Raw genomic sequence first — 13,298 nt, 5'->3', positions numbered from 1 at the left:
ATAATCCATTTTTACCACTTACTTGAAATGCTACTTTTATGATACACTGAAGTCCCCATATGTTTTTAAATCCTTTTCTGGACTTCCTACTCTAGAAAAATCTCCCTTTCACATGACACATGGGGGTTCCAATTGGCCAGAAACAGTTTATCCAGTGTTTAGATACATTGTATTTTTTTTTACTCCCTTTAATGAATAAGTTTTTGCTGATTTTCCCAAGAAAGATCCTCACCATTCACATTTAGAACTCAACCTTATAAGTCCCCAGACTTAGGTAGAACAACACGCTTTACTATTCATGACAATGAGTGGTTCCACCTATCTCAATAGAATAAGGTGCAACAGCATAAACTTTGTGGATGACAGAATTTCTAAGGTGTGGTCAGTTGCAAAAGGAAGGTAGCAAGTATCTAAAATCCATCTATACTTACCCTCCATCACATTTAAAAAATGACAATATGGAGACAGATATAGATACATACACACACACACACACACACACACACACACACACACACACACTGCTATCAAGTTAAATTTTAGGTTATATATGGCAAAATTGAGATGAGCCCGTGAAATTACCTTTGGAGTGTGAAACTGCAGAAATATGGATAGAGCAAGAGCTAACTGAAGCTATGAAATTATCTAAAGAATGTGCCACTTCAGATGAGATTGACTGGCAACAGAAGAATCAAAAATTGACTCACAGAACAAACACAGGCTATGCTTATTCAAACACTGTCCAAGGAACAGGAAGTTTCCTGCCATCATCCTCCATTCATTTATCTATTCAGTAAGTATCTTTTGAAAGCCAGGTCCTGTGCTAAGTTCTGGGGATAAGCTTACAGGCCGGTGAGGACTAAGACAAAAATTAACTATAACATAGAGTATTGCATGCAGTGACATACGTACAGGGCTATGAAAGGGTCAAGTAGGATCCCAAACCCAGCTCTAAGGGAACTCAAGGGTGACAATAACATTGGGATTTATCTTAAATCCAGGTAGTTAAACTTCTGAGTGCGTGCCTACCAAGCAATCTGATTATAACATATGGAGAACCCTGCCTAATACATTAAGTGACGATAATGGCTAGCACTGTATGACCATCGCTACAATCCAGTTTTAGAATATTTCCATCACCCCATCAGATTCTCCATGCCTGTCTGCAGTCACTGATCATCCCCACCCTCAAGCAATCATAAATGTGCTTTCTGTCTCTAAAGAATTGCCTTTTCTGGGCTTCCCTGGTGGTACAGTGGTTGAGAGTCTGCCTGCCGATGCAGGGGACACGGGTTCGTGCCCCAGCCCGGTAATATCCCACATGCCGTGGAGCGGCTGGGCCCGTGAGCCATGGCCGCTGAGCCTGTGCGTCTGGAGCCTGTGCTCCACAACGGGAGAGGCCACAACAGTGAGAGGCCCGCGTACCGCAAAAAAAAAAAAAAAAAAGAATTGCCTTTTCTGGACATTTCACCTAAATAGAATCATACAGTATTGAATCTTTCATGTCAGGCTTCTTTGACTTACCACATTCTTTAGGTTGATCCGTGCTGTAATGCACATTAGTAGTTTATTTCCTTTTATTGCTAAATAGTATTGCATTGGCTCTATTACATTTTGTGTATCCATTCATCAGCTGATGGATGTCTGCAGTTTTTCCAGTTTGGGGAATGTTATGTATAATGCTTCTATGAGCATGTCTTTGTGTCAACATAGGCTTTCATTTCTCTTGGGTAGGTACATAGGAGTAGAATTGCTAGGTTGTATCATAAATTTATGTTTAACGTTTTAAGAAACCACCAAGTGGCAGGGCCATTTTACATTCCCATCAGTAATACATGTAGATTTCAGTTGTTTTCTATATCTGCACCAACACTGAGTGTATCTGTCATTTTGATTGTGGCTATTCCAGCGTGTGTGCGGTAGTATCTCATTGTGATTTAGTCTGCATTAGTTTGACTAGTGATGTTGAGCATCTTTTCGTGTGCTTATTAGCCATTCACATATCTTCTTTATTAAAATATATACTCAAGCGTTTTCCCTGGTTCTTAATTGGGCCATGTGTATTCTTATTACAGAGTTGTAAGAGTTACCTATATATTCTGTGTACAAGTTCTTTATCAGGACTTGTATGATTTACTACAAACCCTATAAATGTAAACTTATATGATTTATAAATATTTTCTCCCAATCTGTGGCCTGAGTCTCCGTCTCCTATGTGGTTTCTTTTGTATTACAAAAGGTTTTACTTTCAATGAGATCCAGGGTATTGATTTTGTTTTCTTTTATGGATCGCATTTTGGGCATCATATCTAAGAACTCTATGTCTAACCCAAAGAGACTTTTAACTGAGAACAACAGACCATTTAAAAAATCTATTCAATGCTATCAACCACACCAAGTTCTCTGAGTAAGAACTCTTTGGTCTTTATATTATCTTTATTAAAACCATTTTATTTGACTTAACACCGTTCAACTCACCCATTTAAAATGGTTTTAAAGTCTGCAGAGGGTGGGGAGAGAGCAGCGTGAGCTGTGGAGCTTGTGCAGAGGTTAGCAGAGAGGAACAGAGTATGGGAAGTGGAAAAGGACGAGCTGGAGGTGGGCTCTCCATCTGATTCCTGTGCTTCCGACAGTAACCTGCATATGCCTTCAGCACATATTTGCTACAAGATTAAGTGGCAATAATTGGTTCGTGCTGCAATTTAGCACTTCAAGTATATGACCACCGACAAGAAGAGGAAACAGACTGGCACAAAGCCACAGAGAGAACAGGAGGCACCCTGTCCGTGATAACCATCTGGTATACAAAAGCCTGGCTAGAGACTGAGCTTTATTGCTTATTCGTGGGTTCATTCATTCGAGAAATATTTACTGAGCTCTGTGTAAAGTTCAAAAGATGGTGAATAAAATCAAAATCAGATGCCTGCCCTCAAGAAACTTAGGTCTGGTGGAGTAGAGAGGCCATCCTGTGATTATACATAGCTGGACAGTTTCTATGCTGAGAGATACAAACAGGCTGAGTGCCTATGAAAGGGGGCTTTATTGAATCAAGGAGCTCAGCAAATGTTTCCCGAAGAAGTGACCCGAGATGTAAAGGATGAGAACAGGGCATGGAGGGGAGCATTCCAGGAAGTGGACGTAAAGAAGGGGAAAGGAACGTGCAAACAGGTGTGCAAAACAAAGTCTAGTGTGATGGCAAGCAAGGAAAAAGAAGAGCAGCCTCCTACATGATGATGGTGGTGAGAAGGGAAGCAAGACCTTGCAGGACCACTGGGCAAATTAAGGTACTGCCTTTATCTTAAGAGCAATGGGAAGCCATTAAAAGAATTCAAATAGGGAGAAATGACACTAAATATTTGAAAAAGATCAGAGTACAGAATGGGTAAGAGAAGAGTTAGCTTAATATTTCAACTGGATCTGTCGGGACAGTTTAATAGTTTCAGGTGGGGAATAATGGTAGCTCAGGCTAAAGACATGGAAGCAACCTAAATGTCCCTCAATAGATGAATGGATAAAGAAGATGTGGTACATATACACAATGTAATATTACTCAGCCATAAAAAAGAATGAAATAATGCCATTTGCAGCAACATGGATGGACCTAGAGATGATCATACTAAGTGAAGTAAGCCAGACAGAGGAAGACACATATCATAGCGTTTGACTTATATGTGAAGTCTAAAAAAAAAAGAAAGAAAGACACAAATGAACTTATTTACAGAACAGAAACAGACCCACAGTCATACAAAACAAACTTATGGTTACCAAAGGGGAAAGGGAGGGGAGGGATAAATTAGGAGGTTGGGATTTATACATGTTACTATATATAAAATAGATAACCAACAAGGACCTACTGTACAGCCCAGGGAACTATACTCAGTATCCTGTAATAAACTATAATGGGAAAGAATCTGAAGAAGAATATACATACACATACATATATATATGCATAACTGAATCACTGTGCTGTACACCTGAAACTAACACAACATTGTAAATCAACTATACTTCAACTTAAAAAAATGGTAGCTTAGGCTAGGGTGGTACAGTGCTGCTCTGGAAGAGGGTGTCAGAATTTCTGCAGTGCTGTACAGCACACAGATGATCATTCAAATCGGAAGTAAGCTGTCTTTTTCAACAATTTAGGTGATAAAAAAAATCACAGAAAGAGCAACAAAAATTCATATTCACGCGAAATCACCCAACATCCAAATAAGGAATATTCTGAAATAATCGTCTGCTTATTCGTCACTTGGCACTCCTGAGAATTTAAATGAGTAAAGTTGCTAATCCCACCCACAGTATATATATATTTTTTTAAAAAACTGAACTTTATAGAGTGCTTCTTCTGTTAGGCATTACGGTGCTAGAGGCTTTATCAGTATTGTATCATTTAGTCCCCACTACAATTCCATAAAGTAGATACACTATGATCCCCATTTTAAACTGATGCTAAAAAATCTAAGGTTCAGAGAACCTAAGATTCCCTTTGTAGGAGCAAGTCCTTAAATCTAGACCATCCAACCATCTAGGCTCTGTGTTCTTACCCACTCTGCTCTAGTGCCTATCAACTAACCAAGTGAATAAAGGAAATACATAAAGTACTGTACTTTCTTTAACTACTGGAATTGGGCATAGTGTGAATTTTGGAGAAACAGGAGCTCTTTTCCCCCTAATTTAAATTTTAAAGGAACAAGTGAAATTAGTTCATCATAAAACCATATAAATATTAACAAATATGAAAAGGGTTATTAGCATTCGCCATAGGCAACAGCACCATGATACGTGCGGTCTGATGATTAATCAAACCAGCCACCAGTAGCTGTTAGGAATGAGATTAGGTTATGCGTAGCAGTCAAAGGCTCGACATACCAAGGAGACTGGTATGGAGATCTCTACACTCCAGGCTTCCCAGGATTTGCCTAGCTAGCTTAGCTGTCAATTGCTAAAATGATAGGGAATGTACTGCAAATTTAACTAAAATATCTTAGGCCATGAACTTTCAATAAAAACATTTTGTTGTAAAAGATGGGCAAATAATGGGCTGCCGTGAATTAGCAAGCTAAATATACAAGCTTCACATCAAGACCACAAAGGAAGACAGGAGACCCTGAAGAGGCGGTCACAGTGATATGCTCTGCATTCCTCATTACAGGCAAGCTTGGTCATTTTTTACCTGTAGTGGTTTCTCAATTCACTCGATTTGTATATACTGCTTTTCCTTTTAAGTTACCAGTAGAACCTAAACTCATTCTAGGCCCAATTTGTTAATTTTCATAAGGAAAATCACTACCAGATCTTTGAAGATATATACCTGGACCCAAATCCTAGAATTTGAAACAGTGTCTAAGTTTTATGTTCTGGGTCTTTGGTAAAATAACTTCAATAGAACTAGCTCTTTGCACGTAACAAAACTGAAACAGAACAGAAAAAGGACAAAAGTATTGGTTTATTCCTAATATAAGCAGGTTTTGAGATAAGTGACCTACTGGAACAAATCCAGTTCTTCGAGGCCATCAAGGATGGAAAAGTGCAAAACTATATACTTAATAAGGTACTTCCTAAGTACTTGCTGATTTGACAGTTGTCTAACCATTACTGAGTTAATGAAAGGACCCTATTTTCTGATCATGCATCACCAAGTCTTACAGTGAAAAACTGTTCTAGACTAGAAGCTAGAGAAGCTGGATCCAGTCCCAGCACAGCTACTAACTAGCTGTCAGGGCACTTGACAGCTCTATGAGAATCCCCGGCTGTGACATCACTGGTAAACCTGAAATAATAACACTCACAGCCCAGTGTGCTGCTAGGAAGATTAACCCAATACCTGTAAGTGAGAGTGTATGTGAAAAGGCAAAGCTCTAAATAAATAAACATACTAATTAGCATAAAGTATCATATGGTATTACCACTAACACTAATAATAAATGCCATTATTCAAAGCTCAATGCAATACCTTAAATTGGTATAAAAATTTCTAAACACGTGTTCAAACCTTCATTTACCTAGTCACACACCACTAACAACTTATGACTGACATTCTGAGGAGCACTGCATCCAATGCCAAAATCCTTGTATTCCGAAATACCCATAAACATCCGTAGAATACTCTTTGGGAGATACTTACATAGAGCACAAAGACAAAGTTAATATGCTCAAAGTCTGTTCCAAACAATATTGATCCAATCTACCAATGCATTATGGAAATTTCTAACTGGAATTAAAATGAATGAAAGCATAATATCAACACTCGGTTTCTTTCGTGTAATACAGATAGGAAGATAGGAAATTTAAGACACTCACTTCAGGGTCTCAAGTGACATCTGTAAGTTGTAATTGCGTTCCTGTTCAGGCAGCTTGCAGAACTCCACCAGACACGGGTGCTGTCTCTTATTGTCATCTCTAACCTGAAACAGAACAGGATGTCGACATATAATAGTTTCTAAGGTCAGATACTAGCAATGGTAATCTAATTGCATGGAGGAAAGCGAAGGGGGAAGCAAGAAGGGAAACCCAGACCATCACCCCAGCTAAGCTGCCTCTGTCATCTCCCAGGCACGGCTAATATTCGAGGTCAGTGGTCAAGCCTGGCATTGTCTGGGCTTCCTGATGTCTTCCATTTGGCACCGTTCCTGGCCCCAGTGTCCATGCCTGCTCTACCCTGAATCCCCCATGCCCACTCTCCCAGCAACTTCCAGCATTTGCTTCAATCTTACTTCCTCAATGAGGCTCCTTCTGTCCGCCTTCCTAATATGCCAATCTGCCCACCCACCCTACTTTTTTTTTCCCGTAACAGTTACCACCTGTGAACAGACTAGGTCTTTATTTATTGCATTACTGTCTATCTCCCTGCAACTAGTCTCCCTGCAACTAGAATGTATGACCAAAGGAACAGGAATTTGATCTCTTTTGCTTTTTGACAATGTGTTCCCAACACCTAGAACATGCCAGGTACATGGCAGGCACGGAACAAATATTTTGTAAACTGAAATGAATTCTAGGTAAGAAGGTGTAGTAATCACTTAGTTTTGATGTGCAGGAAGTTTTACGTGTTTAGAGCCAAACAGATTAGAGACATCAATTAACATCATGACTGATTGATACAAACTCTTGGAGGTGGTTCCAGCTGTTCATTTCACCCCATGTAAGCTACTTCTGCTCTCACAAGTCACTCCAGTGCTTTACCGAAGTCAGTTAACATCCCACAGCCATTTTTCATATTAATCCTTGAAAACGTGGATTAGCAATCAGAATAAACTAAATTCAAGATTTTAGGGATAAATTAATGAGAAAGATGTTCTGTACCCTTGCATTAGTAATTAGGTTTTTATCTTCTTAGAGACCTAAATTACACAGGCATTACTGCCATGGTGACACCACGATCACAGCCATATGCTGCCAGGGAACAAATTACTCCATGGTAATAATTACCAGGCTTTATAAATGCCACATAAAATGTAGGTAAACACGAGTAAGAATTTTTTTTTAAGTTTTCAGGAGTCGCCAAGTTAAAAACAAGATAGTTATTCCTTTCTTTCCAGTGATCATTGCAAATGAACAGGACTTACACAAAAGCATATAGTTTATTTACTTATTCGAGTGTGTAACTTTGGAAATGAAATCTAGAGTTACAAAATGTAACACTAAATTCTAAACATAAAGGTAAAAATGAACATGCCCAATTCCGGAGATAATTTAATCTGTGTTCGTGTAATTTCCACCTCCCCTCTATTCTCTACGCCAGAGAGTAAATGACCCCATCATCCTCTCGGGTGTCCAAGCTAAAACCAGAAATCTACCTAGATTTCCTTCCCTCTCTTATCCACATCCCATAGTGGAACTTCAAAACATCTGCAGTCATGTCTCTCCGGCCCCACTGCCGGCACACAGTTGGGAAACTCACAACCTCTCACCTGGGCCACCTGAGTCCTCTCCCTGACCCCTTTTCCTGCCTTCAGGCTCACTGCTCTTCCACAAAAACAGCAGAGCAAATATTTAGCACCTCCTGGAAGCCCTCCCTGATTTCACCAGAAAAGCTGTAAATATTCCTCCCTCACAGTTAGCATCTCCATTACAGTACTTAGCTTGTAATTGTTTGTGTATCTATCACTCAGCTAAACCAGAAGCTCTTAAAAAAGGCAAACTGACTAAAACAAGGTCTTTTCAATTTGGTGACCCCAGTACCAAGCACATCAGGCGAATACCAGGCAAAAGGGACACACGAATGCCTGAATGGACGGGCCTGATGTTATTCCATAAAATAGAGCTCTTACATGATGCTCCTGTGAAACACATCGCAAAGACATTTAAAGAAACTAAGTTCTTTCCAAAAAGTAAAAACAAACAAAAAACCCCAACTTATTCAACAGTTCAAACTGCTCTAAAGTAAAACACAGTTGAACACTTCATTTAAAATGTCAAAGAATTTATGGAATTAGTCTCAATAACAGGGATGTACCTAAGTCTAGACTAACAGACATCATAAAGTCAGGGATGGTGGCCACTTATCTGAAAGGAGTTTTAGGAAAGCCCTTGTCAAAGAAGCAGGACACAAGGTCAATTATTACACGGTAGAACAATGTGAAATCCCCTCACGTGTCAGTTTGAGACTCTCCCAAATTGCTGACCCTCTGACATGATACCTGGAGCTGTGCCTGCCCAGAAGGAGCCCTAAGAAAACAACCGTTTCGTGCTACCAGCAAGTATTTGAGTGTGTTCCTTGTCCCAGGAAAGGTGCCAGCACTACAGCAACAGACTAAGTGCTTAATCTCCACCCTGGAGGCCCAATAAACATAAGCCCAAGGTTGCTTTAACCAGCCAGGACCAGGTGAAGGATAACTGGCCGCAACCAGGATGGCTCAGAGGCACCGTATTCTCTTTCAGTCTCATCTACAGACTGGCAGCATTAGAAGGTACGGTATTGAAATGAACTGGATTCAACTGCAAAAATAGATAATAACGAGACCTTATATTTCCTCTTTTTTTAAAAGAAGAAACATAAGTAAGTTCACTGTAGAACGTAATCATTTAGGCAATCTTTAGAAGCTTGCGATAGAAATCATCTTTCTTGAGCATAAGCCTGTTACTGTACGGGTTTTTTTTTTTTTTGGAGGGGAGTTGTTATGAGATGTTTTTAAATCCTAGCCTGTAATTATCTTTCTCCAAATTTTGTCCATAACTCAAATCTCTGCCTCATCTTGAACCTTGTGGTAAATTCTGTCAGTAACTCTTCCGGCAATTGGCTAGGTACACCTTCATGATATCTCTCCTTTTACTGACTTTAACTGACGGTAAATATCTTATCTAGCATTTACTCATTTCCTCTATTTTTAAAAGTCCATGACTATAGCACAAAACTATACACTTAACAAGGTAACTTGGTAAGTGCTTGCTGATTTGACAACTGTCTAACCATTACTCAGTTAATGAAAGGATCCCATTTTCTGATCATGCATCAGTAAGTCTTAATAGTGAAAAACAATTCTGGACTAGAAGCTAGAGAACATACATCCTAGTCTTAGCACAGCTACTAACTAGCTGTCAGGGCATTTGACAGCTCTATGAGAATCCCCAGCTGTGACATCACTGGTCAAACTGAAATAATAACACACAGCCCAGTGTGCTGTTAGAAAAATTAACCTATTACTTGTAATCGGGAGTATATGTAAAAAGGCAAAGCTCTAAATAAACAAACATACTAATTAGTATAAAGTATCATATGGTATTATCACTAATACTAATACTAAATGTCATTATTCAAAGCTCAATGTAATAAGTATGACTGGCTGAATACACTCATTTCTATATTCAGTCAAATATAAGAAAGTGTTACAACCTTTGGGATACTTAGGCTATTAATATCATAAAAATGAAAGTGTTGCCACAGTCCTGTTAAAAAACGATATATGCTACACTGGGATTACACGGGAAGTTGTTTTGGTTTTATTTCATCTAAATTTTATTGATAAACTGTAAACTAAGTTCTCTGAAAAAAAATCATTTGGAAACGCATGCAGTCATTATTTCTCAGCCTCTCTTCCACTTATGAAACCAACTTGAATCTTTGCCAAGAGCACTTACACTGCTACGTACAATGGGGACTAAAAGAAGTGAAACATCGGAGGAGGAGAGTAAACTGACTTCTTTCCATTTTCAGTTTTCACTTTCAATTTCAGTTTTTTTCCTGAGTTCCTTAGAAATCAATGCTTATTGTCTGTATATGTTAACCTTGATTTAAAAATGTAACTTTCAGCCTGAAGACTGATAACTTTTCAACTGTCTAGGCAAGTAAGCCATCCTTCAATGAACGCACCACTAATGTCGTTCACTCTCATAAAGAAAAAATGCCCAAAAACTAAAGTGTAGGGGAAAAAAAATCAATCGGATCGACTCATGTCACCACGTAGCAGGATGAGTGAAAAGAAGTTATGTTTTCAGAAAGATGTATTAACAGAATCTAAAAATAATTTACAAAATTATGTACCGGACCATACTGCCAGCCAAGTTCAATTTTATTCATAACCCAGAGTTCATGGATATTCTCTGCCAGCTTTTCTCTTATCCTCTCCAGGTGGGGAGGCAACACAATCTAAAATTGAAAAAAAGAAAAAGAAAACACATCAGAAAGAAATGCAAGAAAATGCAGTGTTAATCGTCCTCACTGTGAGTTGAACCAAATAAAACAGTCTCATCAACCATTAAAATATAATCATATAACAAGGTTCCAAACCATCTAATCTAAATTTGTATAACTAGGTATCTAAGCAATTAATAGGTAAATTTGGGGAAATTATGAATGAAAGTTAGAAAGAAAGAAAACAGAGTATTGCTGAGGACAGCCATCATTAAGAAAAAAGTCCTAATGGATTTGGTATAACCACCAGAATATGCATTATTTAAAAAGAGAAATCATCCCAGAGTTCTTAAACCAACCTGGCCAGCACCCACCGGCTAGAATGAAGGCAATTCAGTGTCCAAAAGATAATCCGCTCACTCTCTGCGTCTAGAAATATCTGTTGGCAGTGATTTATGTTTTCCCTAACTCTGTTCCTTTTAGTGGTTTCCAAATGTAAGCCTCAGGTGAAAAAATGTGAACCTGTTCCCATTATAAAGGGGAAGTTTAACGGCCTCTTCATAACACAAAATGGTTTTCCAGGTGACGGGTTGGCTGTGCACACCTGGCGATGCACTGGTATGTGCCCCACAAGCAGTCCCTCAACACAGAGAGCAGGCAACTGCCCACCATGCCCGTGGATGCGGCAGAGTTTCCACAGGGGGCAGGCCATCCCTGTCTCCTTCCCTCCAAACAGTAGAGGTTATCCAGGGCTCAGGAAATCCTAAATGTGCTAGTGACAGCACAGAATCCCACTGTCCATTCCAGTCCATTTCCATCCTCCAATCGTGCTTACCGCTCAACTCTGGTAGCGCCATACACACCCTGGCACGTTCCAGCGACGGCAACACAAACTGAATTTTAGCCATGAACAAAGCTTGTCTGTTTATGTTACTGCACCATATACAAAGCCAGCAGGGAGAGACAAGAAATATGGTTCAAGGAACCAAACAATGGAAGCTTCTGAGGCCTGCTATTAATTCTATTTCAGACTTCAGACATTTCTCTCATCTTCAAAAGCTAATGAACAAACTATGAATATCTAACCAACCAGAATGAAGTTACTTCACCATTAAAATAGAGCAATACTTAATTCATTGTCAATGTCAGGATACTTTCAAGTCTACGAAAGAGAAAAGCAAGAGTAACTGCTAACATTGCTTGGGTGCTAACATTGCTTGGGTGCTATTTGCAAAGTACTGTGCCAATGTGTTATTTATTAACTATATCAAACATACTCTGAACATCCCAATGAATGTGATGAGTAATTTTCTCAAGTCCCAGAGCATACATTCGATCCCAGGCATTTTGATCATAATCCTAGAGCTCATGATCTCAATCTCTACCCAAGATAAAAGTCAGTTAAATCACTTCAAAATACCAAGTGTATCTAGATGGGGGAAGAAATTGAAAACTCCACCACTACCCTAGGTAAGTAAACAACACTCTAAAATTAGTATGCATTACCTCAGGTTGTGGCCCCTTAGTACATTATACTATAATACTATAATACTATACTATATTATACTATATATAGTATATAGTATAATACTATATTATACTATTATATACTATAATACTATAATAGTACATTATAGTCAATTTACTGGCTTGAAACCGCCCTTAAAAAACAAAATAGAATAGACTAGGCAAATGGCTAAGGGGACATGGTAAGGGTAAGCATTAGTTTATGAAACCAATTATACATATAAATTGTATTACTGTAAAATGCATTTGTATGGGTTGCAGGCAAAAGTTTGAAAGCCACTACATATGGGAATGACTGCAATTCAAACGTTGCCATCACCGCTGAGGATCTGGGTACCTGGCTGGTATCCACGGGGATCGGTGTGAAGGCGGCTTGTGTCAGGGAAACTGTGGGACCCAGGAGGTCCCGTGTATATGTCCTTTCTTGCTTGTACTCTCGGCTGTGTTCCACTTTCAACTTTTCTTTAGGCAGAACAGCTTCATAACAAGGAGCATACCCGGGCGGAGGAAGGAACTTAAATTCTCCATGTCTCCCCCCAAGCAGAAAGCGTACCCTGAAAAGGATGCATGTCGGGGTCAGTTATATCTCTGGCATACAGAAAAGTTTCCTAATCAACAGGATAGAGGAATAAATTATGAGTACAAACTTAGCTTTGTCAGAAGCCACATTTCTTTTCTAAGTACCACCATAATGTCAGTACATTAGAGATTAAGAGCCTCTAATCATAAAAGTAAAACCTGATTAAATTATGTTAATGGCTCAGCAAAAACTTATCACTCTCTGGAGAAATAATAAAAGCATAAGCACTATATTCCTATGTGAATGAAATACCTGTTCATAGTATTTGGTCACTTCATGTCTCAAGGTGCCCAAATAATCAACAGAGAAAGAACAGACTTTCTAAATATCTGTATACTTAAAATTGTAGGGCTGGATGAGATCTGATAAAAAGAAAAAATAGTCACAGTCCGATTTCCCTGTGAAATTCCTTAAAGGGGACTCAGATGATGCTTCTACATACTAAATTATCACTTTAATTTCTCTTCCATCTGGTAGCAGCAAAAAAGCAAAGGGTTAGAGGAAACTACCTTGACCCAGCTGACCATACGCAGATAATTTACAAGTATAGCAGGTAGAAGGTGACATGGAAAGGAGTCATCTTGACCTGATCAACCAAAAAACATGTGGTTTCTGTAG

The 13,298-nt window shown here is 39.0% G+C and overlaps 1 protein-coding gene across 1 annotated transcript in view; it reads right to left on the bottom strand.

The window, feature by feature from the left end:
* Positions 1 to 13,298, bottom strand: part of RYR2 (ryanodine receptor 2) — a 517,690-nt gene that overhangs the window by 303,290 nt on the left and 201,102 nt on the right. The window contains exons 22-24 of the mRNA XM_049697219.1: positions 12,438 to 12,654; positions 10,484 to 10,588; positions 6,304 to 6,407 (exon numbers count right to left, since the gene is read on the bottom strand). Of these exons, the coding sequence (XP_049553176.1) occupies positions 6,304 to 6,407; positions 10,484 to 10,588; positions 12,438 to 12,654 (426 nt within the window). The remainder of the gene's footprint in view (positions 1 to 6,303; positions 6,408 to 10,483; positions 10,589 to 12,437; positions 12,655 to 13,298) is intronic.

The sequence above is a fragment of the Orcinus orca genome, chromosome 14 (assembly GCF_937001465.1).
Source record: "Orcinus orca chromosome 14, mOrcOrc1.1, whole genome shotgun sequence".
Classification (NCBI taxonomy): Eukaryota; Metazoa; Chordata; class Mammalia; order Artiodactyla; family Delphinidae; genus Orcinus; species Orcinus orca.
Note: the sequence above shows the minus strand (reverse complement) of the source record. Positions and strands in the feature narration are given on the sequence as shown.